Source organism: Hevea brasiliensis, chromosome 3 (genome assembly GCF_030052815.1).
Source record: "Hevea brasiliensis isolate MT/VB/25A 57/8 chromosome 3, ASM3005281v1, whole genome shotgun sequence".
Classification (NCBI taxonomy): domain Eukaryota; kingdom Viridiplantae; phylum Streptophyta; class Magnoliopsida; order Malpighiales; family Euphorbiaceae; genus Hevea; species Hevea brasiliensis.
The window spans coordinates 6,392,817-6,413,572 of record NC_079495.1 but is presented as its reverse complement, the minus strand read 5'-3'; the positions used below and the strand labels follow the sequence as shown (position 1 = coordinate 6,413,572).

Below are 20,756 nucleotides of genomic sequence, written 5' to 3'. Positions count from 1 at the left end.
GGTTAAATTGTATCCTGTAAGTAGAAAAGAATTGTCATATGAGGTTTTCCGTGTTTTTATTAACATTTCGGTTAAAGTAGGCAATGCCAAATAAAAATAGGAAATCTTACGAATTATATTTTTCTTGATAGATTTCTTTTCAAAGATACCCATTGTTAAAGTTTGAAATTATAAATATTTTTTTATTAATTTTGAAATTACTAATGAATTTTAAATGAATCTCTATATTTCAAACATGTTAATTGATACTGATAAATTTATAAATTAATTTTGAAATTTTATTGTAGTTCTATACTAGAATGATCAGAAAAGACAGTACGAAAGTCATTATAAAGTTGGAAACTTGCTGCTCAGCAGATAAATACTGCGTGAGGGCGTGTGCTGCCTTTGCAACGCCCAAAACTGTTTATTTCTATTAAAAAACACATCCATATCCCTAATAACGCGTTCAGATCTTCTCCTTTATGGGGAAAATGCAGGAAGTTCATATTGCAAAATTTCCCCAACGATTCCCATCCTTTGTCTTTTCAAAATCTAAAAATGATATTTCTTGAACAAGATTTTGTCCCATCTCCTTTGGAGACCATGTTTGCCTCAAAGGCTATTTCTCATGTTCCCCCAGTAACTATGTGGCTATGTGCAGCCCATCTTAGAATATAACACGATTGAACTTTATATATATATATATATATATATGAAGTGATCATAGTTAGGTTATTTTGTGCCAGATAAGTTATTTCCATGGAATGAGATTAGTCTAAAGTTGAGTGAGCATATATGAAATTAACCCAATGTTTGACAACTACAATACTCAACACGGCAAAAATACCTTTTGGCAAATGGTTTAATACCCAAAACAACCCACAGCAGACCTTCCATTCCAAGGGATACCATTTGATAGTTGCTCGCAGCAAGGACAAAGCCATATCATACAGAGATAATCAGTTCGGTTCTAAATGAGTTCCAGATCATCTCAAGATAACAACACTGCAGTTTTCCTATGGCTTCCTTGATTAGATGCATTTTAAATTAGCTATGGCCAAAAATGGATGCAAGTGTGCCTCAAGCTCTTTCTGGTCTCCATTTCACAAATGGAACCCCAGAAGGAGTTCGCCACGCATATTCCTCGTACTGCGACCCAAAAAACTGCCTCAAGAAAAACTCTTCATATGGTATCCGGTTTGCAAAGAAGCGCCAGACAACAATAGCAAATGCAATCGTTGATATGGGATTACAAAGCATTATCTGAGTGCCAACTGACCAGACGAAGAAACCAGCATATCCCGGATGACGAACAAATCCATAGACTCCATGAGTAATCAGCTTGTGATGCTCCTCCTTACAAATCTTGATAAGATGTGTGAAGGCACGCCCAGCTGTAATAATTGCCATTTTCCGAATGAGTTCTCCACTTACGACAAGGGCAAGGCCTAAGTTACTCACCCACCCATATTCCTTCATTGCAGGAAATGAAGAAATTTCAACAAAGTATTCAAGCAATGAAAATATCATTGCCAGAAGATAATTCTTGCTGATCAGAAGTGACTTAAGAGTAACATTTGATTTCCCATGACTGGCAACCGCTAGAATGTATTCAGAACTATGAAAGAAGATAATGGCCAAAAACATCTGGGATAACTGTCTGCAGGACGTGTAACTGAAGATCTCTGTCATTTCTGACAAAATAAGTGAGTCAATTTCAGTCTCTGATGTACTGGAACAGATCTGTCATATGCTACCTTAGTGAATGAATACAGTTAAAATACTTCATGTAAGCAACTTCAGACCTGAAAAGGAAGCAGAGATATGTGTAATTAATACTGAAACTTCAGTTTGGGCATCACACAAAAGGTGATTCAAAAATGAAATCTTCTGCACAAGAGAGAAGAAAGAAAGTAGAGAATCTGGGCATATACTATCAGAATCAGGATGTGGATGAGCTTGGAGATTTCAGATAATCTCCAAAATAGTTAATTATGAAATCTGAATGCATAAAATATAAATCATATTTTCTCATCTACATGGAGATATCAGATAGTCTCTAGCATAATCTATGCAATGAATCAGAATAAATGAAATGAAAGTCATCAAAACGACTTTAAATCACTGAAAGTTCAGAAGCAAACAACAGAGTTTTTACACATACTAATGTTTTTAAATTTCATAATGAACATTTAATCCATATATTGAATCATTCTTATATCCCTAAAAAGATCGAAGTAAAGGAGAATTTCTCTATTCTTGTAATTTGGAGACCTAAACTGCATTTTTCTAATAGCAAAAATTAGTTATAAAGCATTAAAACTAATCTAATGAAGAAAAAAAGAAACCGAAATAGGAAAAGCAAAATTGACATTCCCGAAAAGGCATTGCTTCTTTTGCAAATCTAATTAATCCCATAAATACTTCTTTCCTCCACAAGATCTATGGATGCAAAGTTTCTTTAAGTCTAAAATATCGATTGTTCAAGTTTAGTTGCTTTGGTACCAATTGTTAAGCTAACAATCAAATGATTATACAATGAACTTTTATCAAGAGAGCTGTGGAAAGTTGAAGATAAGCTCATCACCTAATTGTTGCAGGTATACTTTTATGGGCAACAGGGATGAAAAGAAGAGAAAAAAAAAAAAAATCAATGCAAGTTATGAGATCAGCCTATAGATATCTGCTTATGAAATTATGAATGGATGTCTCCTTAATTATTTACATTTCTTTCTTTACCAAAAACCAAATGGAAATGGATTATTTTCACTTATTTCACATGTTTAATCAGATTCAACTCCATTGCTATATTATTCAGCATTCTCATAATTTGTCCAACCAAACACTCACAAATAATGCATCCGCTCAAATGGCACCAAGACCACCTTAAAACTAATCCTCAACCAGAACTTCAAACTCAAGGATCAAAATAAAAGTTGCACAAAATCATACACCTAGTCGACAAACAACCATCATGAACTTCAAACCGAAAAAGAAGAGGCCACCTTAAAATTAATCCTCAACCACAACGTCAAACTCTCAAACTATCAAAATAAAAGTTGTCCAGAGAAGAAAACATCATTGACACCTAATCGACAAACAACAACCATGAACTTCAAGCCAAACCTAAGTTACCAGATCAGATGTTCATGTTAACCCATGAATAACTTCAATTTTACCGGAAATATACAAAACTTTATAAGGACTCTTAACCTTAAGATGGAAAACCAGTAACAACTTCAAAACATTCATTAAACCCATTTAGGAATTGAGCCAAGCTTGAATAATGAGATTGGAGTTACATAAAGGAAGGAGAAAATCAAACCTCAAGAGGAAGACGGCGACACAGAGAGGAAAGGAGGGAGAGTTGCCCCAAGATGGGTTCCTCTTTATTCACGGGGATTGACCATAAAAGGGCATTATAATAAATATATTATTAAAAAAGTATTGTGTTTTACTTATTTATCAAAATAGTGTAAATGTGGGTAATGTAAAAAGGAAAGAGAGCAAAATGTTAGTATAAATAGTGGTCAGGGGCGAAAATCTCACCTTGACCAACATTGACATAAAAATGCCACTATTAGTAATGTTCAAAAGTCAGGATGTTACTTCGCCACCACATTCCATGTCAAGGTGAGTTCGTGAGATCAAGATGCTAATAATATTAGCATCCCGACTTGTAAAATCTCCTTTCACTTCCTCTAGCAAAATGTGTTTCGGTGGTTTAAATTTTTTAAATTTTTTTATTTTATTTTTGTGAAATATTGTATTTGTATATTATAAAAAAAATTATAGATAAAAAAAGATTAATGGCTTATTAACGTATTGTAAATATATGTATTTGAATTTAAATTTGTGAAAATATGTATTTGAATTTGTTTTTTAATACTCATTTATTTTTTAAGTAGTAATATAACATCTCTAAAGTGTAATTATAATTATGATTATACATTGTTAAAAAAAAAGATTTATGGATAAAAAAATTGTGTTAAAAAGATTAATAGCTTATTAACATATTGGAAAATTTTTAAATATTATGTAAAATATGTTTTCTTTATTGAATAAAAATATAAATATATAACATTTAAATCAGTATGTTTTTTGTGAAGAATATTTTTTATTTTAAAATTTCAATAGTTTAGTATGATAAATGAAAATTTTAATATTTAAATTTTTTACATACACCAAATCAGATACATTGCACAATATGTTTCACAATATGTTCTACACGTGACTTTTAGTAACGTTCCATAAAACGTTTGTATAAGTTACAAATATTAAATTATAATATTTTCATCATCATATTGTACGAGTAAGAAGCAAATATTGTAGATATAAAAGAAAAATTGAAGATATAAATTAAGAGAAATATATAAAATAGCAGAACGTTTAAAAGATATAATATAATAAAACAAAATAAAAGTAGCAACATATTTAATATATTAAATAAGACAAGTATAAAAATAAGTTATGTGCCACAGCTAGGTCTACTTATATGTCGCCTCGGTAAAAGAACTCGATGTTGTCCCCCTTCTTCTTGATCTGGTGGATCACCTTGTGCATCTTGGGGTTGGTTAGGTTCTCCTTGTTCTCGTCTTGATGATTCCCCCCCTACAGTAGAATGCAAACCATTTTGTTCATAGTTTCCAAATAATCTCACACCAGAAGGAATATGGCCTAAAGAACTAGACTGATATGGTGCAAAGTATTGTTCTGAACCATATGCACCAAATGGAGGGGAAATATAATGTGATGGGCCAACACTAGATGGTCTGCCAAAAGGAGCAAATAAGCCGCCAGAAGGTGTTTGCGGCTGTTGACTCTCAATGAAGTCAAATGTGGTTCTACTGTGCATGTGAGATTGGTATGGCATCCATGTAGCTGTTAGGCCAGGGATTGATGGGCCAGACACCCAACCACTACATTGTGTTGGGATACTTTCTGAATATAGTTGGAAAATTATGGACGGACCAGGATCAGACGGTGCAGGTGGCATGGGAACTGGATCAGAAGGATCAGGGCAATAAGGGTGGAATGCAACAGGTGGGGGCAAACATCACGAGGAGGAGATTGTGGATGAATTGGCTGTTGTTGACGTCAAGCAGGACATGATCGACGTCGTCTATGTGAGGGCTTAGGCTGCTCAACTGGTTGCTTCTCTTCTAATTCATCTATGAAAGTTGCTGCTTGAGGTGTAGGCTGAGGAGGAGGCATCTGGCAAAGGCAACTTTCCTACTCTAGAGCATTCATCATATTCCTCAGTGTACGCCTAACTTCCTTCACATTTTCAGTTGATGGGTTCTGTAATTTTAGCAAACAATCCTCAATTCCATTCTTTTGTTAAAAAAAAATATATGTAATAAATAAAATGTCATTGCACAAAATTATTTAATGAATAATAGTAACATGTGCTCGAAATTATTACCACAGAACCAATAGCAGCTCCACTGATTAAGATCCAACGTCTAGCAACTCGGCGGTATCACTCCATATATTCAGAATGATGGTGGAGTGGCTATACCATTTGTTGCCCTTGAACAATAAATTGTTGTCGCTTATTCCAGCAATTAATGTAGGTGGCATGGTGGTGCTCCCAATTACTCCCACTCAATCGGAGAGTAATCTCGTGCACTCGTCTGTTTGCATTGGTGGCCGTGGAATAGGTTGAACCAGTCCAAACTGGCGAAGCACCCTATCGGGCTGTGTCACGACCCAACCTATGGGCCGGACCGGCACTAGGACCTGGGCCAGCCTAAAGCCCCCGAGGCCCGTAGTAAGCCTAACTATTCCTCAACCCATAACCAAGCCCATAATTTAGGCTTAATATGCATATAAAAATAATTTAAATTAAACTGTTATAATTTTATTTCGGGCCATCTTAGCCCAAAAATCATCAGAGACTAAAATTAGGGGAGCCCGGCTCAACCCTATTACCTCATTTTACAAACTGTTTAAATACCATACAAATCTTCATTTATTACTCTGAAAAATTTAAATTACACGATTCCTAATAAGGTCCACACTATTACTAACACATGCGGAGTTCTATATTTTAAATTTAGAAAAGATAGTAAAACAATTAAATAATCGACGTTAAACCTGCGAGGAAGAAAACATGTTGCTCTGTAAAATAACTCCTCCTGTGGCCTGGAAAAATATTGAACAGGAATGAGCGTTCGACTCAGAGAGTAAAATATCAATTTTAACCATAATCTCTATAACTATCTAAAGCTAATGCACCCTGTAGAGTGAAATGCAACATCAGCAATAAGTTCACATCATAACAGCAAAAAGGTAATTTGGAGCACTCACGCACCCTGTAATATCAATCATAACATATGGGAGCTGATCCCCTATACAGCCCTTTTAAATCCAACCCGGTGCCAGCGAAGAACTCAAGCCGGACTTTCGCTTAATAAACCAAATCGGGGTCCCAGCGAAGAACTCAAGCCATGACTACCCCCGAAGGATCAGGTCCCAGCGAATAACTCAAGCCGTGACTACCCGTTCTGTCCATAGTCCACACCACATCACACGCACGCCAACGCACGCACACTGCTCCAAATTACCACAACAACATCCATGGCACTTTAACAGTTATGAATGCAACATAAATCGTGCCTAGAGTTTAACTACATAAATATATGCATATAAGTGATGCATGGGCATGCTTGAACATATAATAATATCGAAATTATAATTAAAATTAATATTTTACTCACAGTACACTGATGACTATTGTGGCTGCTGGATGCAGAAAATAGCTGACCTCGATCACCTAATAATTAAATTATAAATTTATTAGTACTAAGTTAAGATAAAACTCTAAAGAGGCAATAGACAGCCTAATTCATGCCGGAAATCCGGCAGATTTTCCCCTATGCCTGGGACCTACCCAACCTGCAAAAAGGCTCAAATAACACTTCTAAATTCTCAATTTCCACAATCACATCTCATCAATATCACATGGCCCCTCCTGGGCCCTCCAAATCAGACAATACTCAAAATCTTAAAAATTACGTTTTAGTCCCTATAATTGACATTTTTCAAAAATCCACTCAAACAAGCTCTAAAAATTCTAAAATTTTGCCCCGTGGTCCTTAATAATATTACAAGGTTATTGCAAAATGAATTGTAATTTTCTAATCACCCATGAATATTTTATTCAAGAATTCTACTTGATTCCATAAGTTTCCAACATCTAACGTATTCTTAATTCAACCCAATTAAATATTTGCATATTTAAACCTCCATCCTCAAGCTTCAACCAATTATATAAAATTTAATTATTTTAATTTCAAATAATCTTATATGCCCATATGCTAAAAATCTAACTAAAATCCATCTATATTTTTCAAAAATATTCTAAAATCACTCAAAAATTCAAAAAACACTATAGAATATCTCCAAATAATTTTACTTTCATCATATATTTTTCTTAGAATTTTTCTCCAATTTTTCCTGTTTAAGAAACACTGTATTTATGCTCCACAGACAGAGAAATAATAGAAATTGTCTTACCCGAAGTTTATCTGTGTCTCAAAAATTCCAAAAATTTATGAGGAAGCCTCTGGAAGTTGAACCATCTCCATAGCTCACCGGAACCACCGCCGGCACCACCGCGTACGGTGGCCGGCCGCCGGTCGTCGATGACATTTGCCGAATCTGATCATACCACTATGTTCCTCTCCTTTTCCTCAGTCCATAGGTGGTATCGGATCGTCGATCCAACGGTCGGATTGTCGTAGATCTGACGAAAAAGCTTGAAAAACCCGAAACTTCTCTCCTCCATATCTCACTCATCCGACCTCCATTTGTTGCAAAATTGGTATCAAAAGAAAGGTCTCGGAACAAGCTTTCCAACGCCACCTGAATCACCTAGATCGGACGTCGAATGAAGCCGGAATCACGCCGGAAAGCCGCTGCCCACTGTGCGCGCGTTTTCTCTCTCTTCTCCCTCTCTTGCCGCCGTTTCTGGTGGTTATGGCCGTCGCCGGAGGGTCGCCGGCCGGTGGGGAGCCGCTTGGGAGGTCGCCGGCCGGTCACCGGAGAAAGGAAGAAGAAGAAGAGGGGGAGAAGAGGAGAGAAGGGAGAATGGGGGGGGGGGGTTCCTCCTCCCGTTTTTGAATAATTTTTTTTTTTTTAATTAAAAAGGCTGCTGTGACAGTGGGAAACCCACTATCACACGCCAAATCCCATCATTCAATCAATTTTTTTTTTTTCTGGATGTTACATTCTTCTCCCCTTAAGAAAAATTCGTTCTCGAATTTTCGAAGAAACAAGAGATATGGAAAAGAAGATTATCGGAACAAGTGCAATCATTACTCTTTCAGCTATGCAGAGATTGGTAAAACATTTGTTCTTCAAACTTTTCATATATTATATATGACATTCTACCGCTCTCTGATTCTACTATAGTGTCCTATTTGTCATCATCTCCTTCTAGAGGGCTTTTATCTTGTAACTATTCATCGACCATTTTTCTGACATTTCAAGTATTCGCTATACCTCACTGTTCTAGACTTGATGTCTCATAACTTCAATCAACTTTTGTGCTTACCTCACTTTTATTACGCCCCAACATGTCTCTTGGTGACTTCAGTCACCATTCCTTTTTTTTAATAATCTCTGTTTCCCCAATGACATAACTTATGTTCCTTATTTCATGGTATCCTATGAGTAGCTTTCCTGTAGCACCTAATCTAGGCATCTTGTTCGAGATCTTCACTCTTCTTATGACCTCAGTGGTCAATAGCTATAAATCTTCTCACTCCCATGATACTCCAAATTTTTAATCTCTTTTGTGTCATTACTAAGGTACTTAGACCAACCTCTATCCATCTTATGCAATTAGTCAGGTAGAGTCTCCTCCAAGGGCCAAGTGTATCATTTATCAACATTGGAAAGTAAACTGGATCTCTCCTTCTAGGTAACAAAAGTGTTTATATTCCTTGACAACTCAATCCATGCGACTTTATCAATTCTCACTCCTTCTCTAGAATGGAAATATCTAGACTTCTTCCTATAGCTTCTTAGTATATGGCCTACTTCTGACACATTGGCACTCAGATCGAGGCTCTACTACTCCTTTAATCTATCATCTCATAATAACTTGTTTTTAAACATCTCTTAGTGTACTCCTAGCATACCTATTCCTCCTTATCCTCATCATTATAACTAGCTCGATCGAGCTTTCTTCCTAACCTTTGGATCTTATCCACTTCCTCTTCCTATTTCTGCTATTATTGATATCTTTTCAACCTGCTGCACTTATTCCTAAATCTTAATCTTATTTCACCCTTACACCTTTTTCTTCAAGAATGTTCATCCTATCATCAACTTTAACTTTCATTTTATTTCTTAGTTACTAGTTCTATTACTTCGGGAATTCTAACCTTACGATTTACTCCTACCAGCACATTCTTCACCTTATGCAACACTTGTAATTAACCATAGAAAATTTTTCTTATATCCCATTTTTCCAACTTAACTATCAGAACATTATCATTCCCTACCAGCCTTAGTAGGAAATTACTTATCCTAGATGGATATGAGCCCCAGAAACTATAAGTTCCATCTGAACTAACATGGCTGTGGGAAATGTGTGCCATGCCTTAATTCTAAACAAAATACTTCACATGTTCATTCTCCTTAATATAATCACATATACTGCCCATAGCTTTCCAAACTTCAGTCTCCATTTTTCCCATTAGCAACAATTCTATTCACTGTAACTCATTAGCAATTAGCACTTCCTCCAGCTCATAATTTAAAATAGTCACAAGCCTTAGTAGCTAACTTAATTTGACTCCTGTTATTACTCTGATCGTCCTTTCATACTTAACACTAGGTATGCACTTACTGTCATTCTCATATCAGGAAATTGTGTATGAATTGGTGCCTACCAAACTCTCAAATAACTAGGTCTCCTTGATTCAGTCTCTGTTCCTTATATAACCTTCTAAAACCAAAAGCACAAGCTAAACTTGAAAAGAAAGAAAAATATCCTCTTATATTCAACTACGCCAATTGTCCATATAATAACGTTTAACCTATGTTTCTTGGTCTTTCTCTTCAAATTTCATCATCTCTTAGCACAATTGTGCTCTACCTATACGATATCATCTGCATGAACACTTTACCGTACCATTGTCCTTCCTGACATAATATTTTATAATTTATTAACTTTACTTATACTCGACCAATGATTCATATCTATCATCGTTTATATTGTGCCCTTAACTTTTGTTGATTCCTGAAAGATTTCTCTCACTAATAAATTCTTCCAACACTAATTCCACCCTTATCTATGGTCATTAATTTGATCCTTGAACTTTCCAGTGATTTATAACCACCCAGACTTGTCATTTTTTTTTTGTTCTACCCCTACTGTTGTCCTGTTGTTATTGCTTCACTGCAAAGTGATTCGGTTGATCACACTAAAAATGTTTGCCTAACATTCATAACGAACCTCTAACTACCTTCTCACTATCTCAAAAGTCTAACCTAAAGCTTATGTGTCATTATCTATAATTCTTTTCCTCTCATCATACCTATTAGATCCCTTAGATTGACTTTTATTCAACTTACTGCTTACTAACTTCTCTTTCTCTGCCTAATTAGATAGTCCGCAATATCATCGCACACCTTCTACTTTTTGCTCATTATTATTGTATTCCTCGCCTAATCTTCTTGATACTGTTAACAAATTAAAAGAATCTTGCCCCATTACTATCCACTTCACTTTAGAAATAGGGAATGAATAAAGTATGATCCAATCATGTAACTCCAAGCTCTATACTTTAGCCCCTGTCACAATCTCAACTACATCATGCTATGAGTATCACATTCCTAGATTCCATACCTCCATCACTATCTTCACTAATGTGGTCCCATTTTGGGTTCTCCATCCTTGTCATTCACCTTGCCAAGAATAACACTTAGCTTACCCTATATCTTAACTTTATTCCGTTTATTACGCGCCCTTCAGATTGTCCTTTCATTCATTTCCTTTGTCTTACCCAAAATAGAACTTGACTATTCTATCCCTGGTTCCATTCTTCTTCCTATCATGACAGCTGTACTTGCTGACTATATCTTTTAGAGTCTCTACCGCGTTATCATATATCTGTGCTACTCAGATTTGGTCCTTTGACCACTCTAGCTAGTACTCCCACCGGCACTTAGATTATATTGCATCTGTAATCAATTATCCAAACCTTCATTTTGCACTTCCTCTATCCATTGGCCTTCTATAATTTATCTTCGTTAATTTATTTCTCTTAACACTATTATAATTAGATTATACTATTGTTTTGAATAATATGAAGTTAGAAAGGAACTCAGGAAATTACAGTCATACTTTTATTGTAGGATCTCTATTCTTATCCTTTAGCTTACATAATATCCTTACTACCTCGAGAACTGATTCTGCAGTAATTTTATTCATTTGATATTATTATTATTATTATTATTATTATTATTATTATTATTATTATTATTATTATTATTATTATTATTATTATTATTATTATTATTTTCCATGTTTACTCAATTAGCCAAAACTTAAGATTTCGGGCACCCAAACCCATCATCCAATTCAAAGGATTTACATCCATCGTGATCTGATTATATATGATTCCTATAATGAAACTTGTATCCTCTGCAGGATACCCGAGCCAACTACTCTCTACCACACTCTACAGTCCTATCTGGGGCACTATTTTATTGGTCACCATTATTAGTAATAACTTTCGATCCCTTCTGAAAAGATAGGACTATACCCTAACTTGCTGCAACAAAGGTACTACATTTACCACCTTGCCCAAAACCATGTCAAATTAATGTCTCCTTTATCATATCATAGCTCTGTAAATCATTAATTCATAGTTTCGACCTTCTCTAAGTAGTAGGGTTGTACTTTATTCCATACTGATACACACAAGGTATTCTATTCTCACTAAGTTCTAAGCAAAACGTCTATCGTTCAGCAAAAACCATCCAAAATTCCATACCGAAGACTAGATGGTCTCACTCTATAGGTATCAACTTTACTTTGCAACTAGTCCGAAATCTCTGGTCTGATGGCAACTTTTACTGTAACTCTAGCTCATGCTAGGGTAACTGAGTCACTTACTCTAGTTACCACCCAACTGTGACCTTTCGATATTCTAGCTCTAGACTCTTAACCAGGAGTTCCCAACTCCTCTGCAGATATAGAACTCTGTTATGGTATTACTGTACCAAAATAGAGACTGCCTGTAACATCCTCATTATAAGCACTATAGGGAAGTATGCAGCTCTACACAATAATCTCATGTCGATACTGTAATCTGCAGCTTACAGAACAGACATCGAGAACATTGTATAGTTACTACGATACGTCCTGGAAGACTAGGTCTCTTAATCTCTTATCTCTCTTGAATCTTCTATTATCATAAACTTATTCTGACGGGGTCATCCACTGATGACTGCCTGCAGTGGTATCCTCATCCTTATCTAGGGCAACTGTACTTTCAAGACTCACCTTTATGTACTCGTGCCTTGCACGAAATGGGCACACCATTTAAACCCATACAGACAGAAACATAGCATTTCTTGGAGTACGTATCCTCATGATGGACCTCACATGTCTACTAACTCTATTTCACATTTCTATGTACTCCACGAAAATCAAGACACTAATTGAGGCACTTTTATATTTCCCGAGGTATAACGCAGAATCTAGAAACAAAGAATCACAGAAAAAGACGAAGCAGAATCCTATACTCCGCATGTAACATCCTAACAAGACTCCTTTTACAGTCCCAATTATATTATTTCCCATGAATCTAGAGCCTAAGCTCTGATACCAACTTTGTCACGACCCAACCTATGGGCCGGACCGGCACTAGGACCTGGGCCAGCCTAAAGCCCCCGAGGCCCGTAGTAAGCCTAACTATTCCTCAACCCATAACCAAGCCCATAATTTAGGCCCAATATGCATATAAAAATAATTTAAATTAAACTGTTATAATTTTATTTCGGGCCATCTTAGCCCAAAAATCATCAGAGACTAAAATTAGGGGAGCCCGGCTCAACCCTGTTACCTCATTTTACAAACTGTTTAAATACTATACAAATCTTTATTTATTAATCTGAAAAATTTAAATTACACGATTCCTAATAAGGTCCACACTATTACTAACACATGCGGAGTTCTAGATTTTAAATTTAGAAAAGATAGTAAAACAATTAAATAATCGACATTAAACCTGCGAGGAAGAAAATAGGTTGCTCTGTAAAATAACTCCTCCTGTGGCCTGGAAAAATATTGAACAGGAATGAGCGTTCGACTCAGAGAGTAAAATATCAATTTTAACCATTGTCGACACCATATTTTGGCCGATCCCTAGAATCAATAAACTTCAAAACCGATCCCCAGCACTAAGTCTCTCCTTGCCATTTAACCACATTTCTGATCTCTCTTCACAGAGAATTGAATCAATGCTAAGCCCTCGTATCAATTAAAGTCTTACCGGTCTATTAAGTCACTTATCGATCTCTCAAACCTATTGTCGATCTCCTGACCAGTCAAGTATATTCCTGATCTCTTTTCACAAAAGAAATTGAACTGACACTAGATCTTTGTTACCAGTTTTATTGCCTTTCAAAAGTTTAAGAATAATCAAAGGTTCCGTTCCGGTTTAATGATGATTCCGATCTTAAATGTTCAAGCCAAATTTCCAATTTTAATCAAGTCCCGTTTAGCGTTGGTTCTCTACCGATCTCATGCTCATTGTGTTTTCTGATCTCTCACACTTAGGTTAATAATCACTTTCAGTTATTTCAACATACTCAGACAATCAAGTGTTTAATAATTTAGAAATTTTCCGATCACAACCATTCATCGAACAAAAGAGGCATTCTATTTCATTTCATTTCAAAAATTTGTACAAGTTATTCAGCTGGAGGATCACCCCCAGCCTGATCCACATTTTGTCCGTCTCCCCTCTCACCCTCAGCCTCCTCCTCACTCTCCTCACCTTCATCCTCGGGAGCCAGGTTGGCCATCCAAGAGAAGCCCTCCTCAGGGTAACGCTTCTTGAGCTCAGCCAGGAGATCTCTGTGGGCATTCACATAAGCACCGGCCACTCCTGTCACCATCTCTTCTTCTTTTGCCTTAAGCTCCTCAGTAAGTTGAGCGATGTGAGCAGCTTCGTTGGCCCGGAGCGCCTGAACTTCTCCAAGAGCATGATCCCGTTCAGCCAGAACATGAGCTTGTTCGGCCAGCTTGTCCTCATAGTACTTCATCCGCCCCTCAATTTCACATATGTAATCCCGAGCGGATGAGAGTTGGGATCGGAGGGAAGCCACTTCCTGACTCTTCTTCTCAACCTCCTTACCCAGGCGGTGAGCTTTTTCCCGGACGATGTGCTGATTCACCAAGCACTCTACGTTCAGACTCATGGATCGGGTCAGGATGTCGTCAAGGTTGTCCGGAGACAGCCTGTCCTGATCCTCCTGCAGGCAGATGGAAGACCGCAAGACTTTGGCAAAACCCGGGTTCTCCCGAACAGTCCGGTTCTTCTCCAGGGAAGTGACCAACACTTGAGCGCCATGAGAAAGGGGCGTCACAGAAGGTTGAGAAGGACCCCCTTCTATGCTTGGAGCAACTGGAGGAGGTGGAGGCGGCTCTTCTCGGTGAGGAGGAGATCAGACAGCTTCTACGATCGACGGTATCGAAGGTTGAGGCGGGCCTTCTTGTATTTCTCCGGGCTCATGCCTGGGTGTCTGCATTTCCTCGGCTCGCTTCATCTCCCGTACTTTCAGGGAGATCTCCCTCTTTCGCTTCCGGTTCTCCTTGGAGGCTTCGTCTCTTGTCATACCTGCACAAAGAAGAGGTCAGTGAGATCGCTAAGGTCCTGAGATCTGAGATGTAGAAAATACTGATGCCGAGGTCAGAGAGCTGAAGCTCGCGATCTTGGCCGGTGATCAACTCCATTGTCCAGTGATGAAGTTCGGCAGTCACTGCATCCAGGCAAGAGAACTTCTCCCTGCTCACCTGTTCTTTCATCTCCATCACCATCAGGCCTTCCTCCCTATTCAATACGAGACGCTTCAAAATTAAGGGGCTTTGGTGTAGCCAGCTACGAGGGAAACCCTCAAAGCCGTTCGGAATTTTGCTTCTTAAAATGAAGAAGCGGTTCTTCCAATTTTTCAGGGAAGAAGGCAGGTCGGTGAAAAGCCCACAATGTGGCTTCGCCTGGAAGAACCAGTACTCATCGTCCTTTCGACGGGTTAATCTATGCAGTTCGGTGAACACTTTAGGCGTAGGACAGAATCCTTTATCTCGGCAGAGGCCTCGGAAGGCTACTAATATCCGCCATGAGTTCGGATGAACTTGGGCGATGCACACTTGGAAAAATTTTAGAACTTCTTTGAAGAAGTCATCGAGAGGGAACCGCAGCCCGGCTTTTAATTGTTCCTCATAAACCATGATCATATCGTTCTCTTCAAAGAAGTGATCGGCTCGGTGATCGCCGTGACACCGGATGAGTTCATATGAATCGGGCTGGATGTTGTACTCCTGGCTGAACGATTGCAGGTCGGTTTCTTGCAAGATTGACGACAGCTCGTCCATAGGAAGGTTCTCTTTCCCTGAAGAAGGCGCGCGCCTTGATGATGATGCTTGCCCCTGAGCTGGAACCGAGACCCTAGGAGGTTCGGGTCGCACGCTTGGCCCAACCACCTCTACTTCATCCGATGACCATGAAACGTGAACGGAAAGGGGGCTTGCCGCTCTCTGACCTTCGGCGCCGCTCATTTTCAAAGGAAGTAAAGAATTTAAAGTAAAAGAAGGATCAAAACCCTTACCGGAGCTTGATCGGTGTCGGAAGAGCTTGAAAAATCGAGAGAATTTTGAAGTCGCTCGCGAGGTGCTGAAAAGGACGTAAGAGAGCAACTGGCTAACCCCCACCCCTATTTATACTCGTCCGAGCATTTAATGCTCACGATGTTCCAGGTGGTGCATCGGATAGCGGGACTCGCCAGCTGTTCTGACACGTCTCACGCATATTCCCAAGATTCCATGAAGAGATCGGTTAATTATAGAGCGGCAGATCAAGGTGTTTTGAATTACGGATCGGATAAGTGTCATTCAAATGAAGAATCAGATCGGATAATCACATAAGAAATCGGAAAATAATTAATGCAATAATAATAAGATGATAATCGACAAAATAAAATCTTTATTTCCAAAAGATCGGATTACATCATTTGGGCGATCTCAAGAGATCAGATTACATTTCCAAAAGTCAGATTACATCATTTGGGCGATCTCAAGATCGGATTACATTAAAGATCTGATTACATCAAAAGGCCGATCTCTAAAGATCAGCGGAACATCCTATCTAAAGGGCCTATGTCAAAGCCTAGATTGTGACTGATCCAAAGGGTGTCATCGACCAGAACCGAGCCGCTGTCGGAACACCCAATGTGGAGGAAAGCCGCTGTCGGAACACCCAATGTGGTGAGAAGCCGAATAAACTTGGAAGAGCAACCGCCAAGGGTCGGCGGAACATTAGCAGTTTTCTCGGCCGAAATCGGTTCGCCGATTATACCGGTCGAACGACTCGAGATCGGCACGATCGAGGTCCGCGATCCAGATCGGTTAATTGGTCCAGTTCTCTCACCATCATCAGATAAGGTTATCACGATTATTCGATCACCGGGATCGTAAATTTTCGATCGGGGAATAAAGCGGTCCATCGGAAAGGGATCAACAGCCACAATCATGGCCGAAACTATCACGAGCAATAGAACAGGAAAGTAAGAAGGAAGAGAGGAAAATCGAATAAGGAAAGTCTCTTCTGTCAGGGGTATATATAGGGGAAAATCGGGCATTTATTGCTAAGCAGAAAACGAAGCGGACACTTCGGGAATCGAGGGGAATTAATGCTTTGACCGGACCGGGCCTGATTAAGGGAAGGATTGGAATAATAGAGATCGGAAGATGGGAGACCGGTATGAAAGATCGAAAAAGGAGCGTGTTAAGAAGATCAGAAAAGAGGAGAGATCGGAAGGCAAAGAGAATAAGACAAATCCCAATAACTGTCGCCAGAATCAGAGCCGAGGTAGTTAAAGCGTTGCAGACGAGATCTCCACCGCATGCCTGAGAATTGCCCGCAATGCTGACAGGTGCCAGAGTATGTCATGACAGTCCTGTATGTCTCAATCGCCACCGTTGATCCCACTTGTAAGGACGAGCCAGGAGCCCTTGGATCAAAGAGAAAGACGACAAGGCCAGCGCCTTTCATTCCCAGTCCTTGGATCGCCCAGGTCAGCAAAGTTTGGAACCGTCAGATGAGAAGAGGAAAAGGACAAATATTCTGGAGAGGATCTCAGCCGTTCATTTTAATTCTCTTTAATTCTCAAGCATCCGATCATGTCCTTTGAAATCTTGACCCTCCATCTCCCTCAAGATAGATCCTGACCCTTCGCGGGAAGCACTCGGTCCCTATAAATACCTGCATAAAAAACTGTTCAAGGGGGGGGGGGGAGAAAAAAAAGAAGGTTGTTACTATAGCGGAAGAACTCTGAAATTTAATTCAGATCGTTACTCTGCTTTCATAAGAAGAACTTTTGGAACCAGTTTTCTGAAGTGTCTTCTTAAAAAGATTTTGAACATCGAAACTCTCCATTTTCGGCTCGTTCATTATCCCGTAACACTCACATTTTCATTTCCTTGTTATCTTCATTTTCTCTTCCATCGTCCATGCTCAATCTCTTTTAAACTCGGGTACAATTCTGACTCAATTGCATTTAGAGAAGCACTCTTTGTTCCAAGGCGAACCTTAGCCTCCCGGCTATCAACTCGCAATCTTATTGCTATTTGTGATCTCGTAGTTATTTCAATAGATTTGGCTCCTTACAGGTAAGTGCTCATATTGCCGTTTTTATTAAGTGTTTGTTTTTTATTTTACGCATTTGCATTGTTCTTTTTATGTATGCAATTTTCTCCAAGTTCATATTGTGCTAAAAAACCCAAAAAATGTTATTCCCGAGTTTACTTCTTTAGTGATCAGTCCATTCTTTTCGTTAATCTTTGTTATTCCTAAATGCAAGTCTTCTAGTCCCTAGTAGCGCATAAGTGGTTGGATAAAACATAGGTAACTGTATTTTAAGGGTCTCTTTGAAAAAGAGGGTCTAAATAACACGTCAGGGAAATAGCAAAATTGAATCACTAGGCTGACGTAGAAGGCGATCCGGCATAATGCCATAAGGCGGAATAAAAATCAAATCTCAGATAAGTAAAATGGAACAGATAGGATACTGGTAAGGCGACCATATGGGAAGTCGGTAAAATTCAGTCCGGCATCCCTTATTTAGTCACAAAGTACCAATGAGTTAAAAGAAGTCTTATTACGACCCTTGGCATCTTTGAATACTAGAACTCTTAAACTTAGACTCTTATGATATATAGCTGTGATCAAATTTCGAAGAGATCGGAAGAGTCTTTATCCGAGTCCCATTAAAATAAAAGAGATCGGAGGAGAGTTTTTATCCGGTTCTCAAACTAAAAATTTTAATAAATATTTAAAAGGAGATCGAAGGAGAGTTCTTATCCGGTTCTCAAGCTAAAAATTTTAATAAATATTTAAAAGGAGATTGGAGGAGAGTCCTTATCCGATTCTCACTTAAAAACTTTAACAAACATTTAAAAGAGATCGGAGGAGAGTTCTTATCCGATTCTCAACCCAAAATTTTAATTAAAAGAGATCGGAGGAGAGTTCTTATCCGATTCTCAATCCAAAATTTTAAAAGTGATCGGAGAAGAGTTCTTATTCGATCCAAAATTCGAATCTTAATCTAAAAGAGATCGGAGGAGAGTTCTTATCCGATTCTCAAATTGAATTTTAACCAAATAGCCCCTTCAAACAAAATTAACATACAACAGTAACTCACTAAGGTTGTCTCATTTACTTATGTATCTGGGTAATCCGAATTTAGTGAAAAATCAAATATTCCTTTTTGTTAAAAGGATTAACATTTCCGTTCAAGCCCTGCTAACTAATTTATAAAGAATGCAAAGTTAAATCTACTTACCTTTATTAAGGGACGAGGTGGGTGCCTAACACCTTCCCCACCCGTTTGCGGACCCCAAACTTAAAATCTCTGTTTTGAAGTGGTTTTATTTCAATTTATCTTCACAAATGGTTTTCTTTAGTTTCCCTCAAAATTAAAGTGGCGACTCCTCATTCTTTTCCACTTCGGTGAGGGTTCGTTCAGGCGACCGCAAAACTCCTTGCGACAACCATAATCTCTATAACTATCTAAAGCTAATGCATCCTGTAGAGTGAAATGCAACATCAGCAATAAGTTCACATCATAACAGCAAAAAGGTAATTTGGAGCACTCACGCACCCTGTAATATCAATCTTAACATATGGGAGCTGATCCCCTATACAGCCCTCTTAAATCCAACCTGGTGCCAGCGAAGAACTCAAGCCGGACTTTCGCTTAATAAACCAAATCGGGGTCCCAGCGAAGAACTCAAGCCGTGACTACCCCCGAAGGATCGGGTCCCAGCGAAGAACTCAAGCCGTGACTACCCCCGAAGGATCGGGTCCCAGCGAAGAACTCAAGCCGTGACTACCCGTCCTGTCCATAGTCCACACTACATCACACGTACGCCAACGAACGTACACTGCTCTAAATTACCACAACAACATCCATGGCACTTTAACAGTTATGAATGCAACATAAATCGTGCCTAGAGTTTAACTACATAAATATATGCATATAAGTGATGCATGGGCATGCTTGAATATATAATAATATCGAAATTACAATTAAAATTAATATTTTACTCACAGTACACTGATGACTATTGTGGCTGCTGGATGCAGAAAATAGCTGACCTCGATCACCTAATAATTAAATTATAAATTTACTAGTACTAAGTTAAGATAAAACTCTAAAGAGGCAATAGACAGCCTAATTCATGCCGGAAATCCGGCAGAGTTTCCCCTATACCTGGGACCTACCCAACCTGCAAAAAGGCTCAAATAACACTTCTAAATTCTCAATTTCCACAATCACATCTCATCAATATCACATGGCCCCTCCTGGGCCCTCCAAATCAGACAATACTCAAAATCTTAAAAATTACGTTTTAGTCCTATAATTGACATTTTTCAAAAATCCACTCAAACAAGCTTTAAAAATTCTAAAATTTTGCCCCGCGGTCCTTAATAATATTACAAGGCTATTGCAAAATGAATTGTAATTTTCTAATAACCCATGAATATTTTGTTCAAGAATTTTACTCGATTCCATAAGTTTCCAACATCTAACGTATTCTTAATTCAACCCAATTAAATATTTGCATATTTAAACCTCCATCCTCAAGCTTCAACCAATTATATAAAATTTAATTATCTTAATTTCAAATAATCTTATATGCCCATATGCTAAAAATCTAACTAAAATCCATCTATATTTTTCAAAAATATTCTACAATCACTCAAAAATTCAACAAACACCATAGAATATCTCCAAATAATTTTACTTTCATCATATATTTTTCTTAGAATTTTTCTCCAATTTTTCCTGTTTAAGAAACACTGTATTTATGCTCCACAGACAGGGAAATAATAGAAATTGTCTTACCCGAAGTTTATCTGTGTCTCAAAAATTTCAAAAATTTATGAGGAAGCCTCTGGAAGTTGAACCATCTGCATAGCTCACCGGAGCCACCGCCGGCACCACCGCGCACGGTAGCCAGCCGCCGG

General features: G+C 38.2%; 1 protein-coding gene and 2 long non-coding RNA genes across 3 annotated transcripts; all 3 read right to left on the bottom strand.

Moving 5' to 3' along the window:
• Positions 1–752: 752 nt before the first annotated feature.
• LOC110655103 (protein-S-isoprenylcysteine O-methyltransferase B) lies at positions 753–3,390 on the bottom strand. Its single transcript, XM_021811279.2, has 2 exons — positions 3,308–3,390; positions 753–1,787 (listed from the first exon to the last, which is right to left on the bottom strand). Exon 2 carries the CDS (start codon positions 1,672–1,674, stop codon positions 1,063–1,065), a length of 612 nt encoding a protein of 203 aa, XP_021666971.2. The 5' UTR covers positions 1,675–1,787; positions 3,308–3,390; the 3' UTR covers positions 753–1,062.
• A 2,600-nt stretch (positions 3,391–5,990) lies between these two features.
• LOC131178611 (uncharacterized) lies at positions 5,991–8,079 on the bottom strand. Its single transcript, XR_009147543.1, has 3 exons — positions 7,504–8,079; positions 6,705–6,760; positions 5,991–6,129 (listed from the first exon to the last, which is right to left on the bottom strand). It is a non-coding gene; the product is annotated as an uncharacterized LOC131178611 (long non-coding RNA).
• A 4,305-nt stretch (positions 8,080–12,384) lies between these two features.
• Positions 12,385–20,756, bottom strand: LOC131178612 (uncharacterized). Its single transcript, XR_009147544.1, has 3 exons — positions 20,635–20,756; positions 19,837–19,892; positions 12,385–13,283 (listed from the first exon to the last, which is right to left on the bottom strand). It is a non-coding gene; the product is annotated as an uncharacterized LOC131178612 (long non-coding RNA).

Bases quoted from the DNA above. Each gene is read 5' to 3' on its own strand.
- LOC110655103 (XM_021811279.2), bottom strand. From the start codon at position 1,674: ATGACAGAGATCTTCAGTTACACGTCCTGCAGACAGTTATCCCAGATG.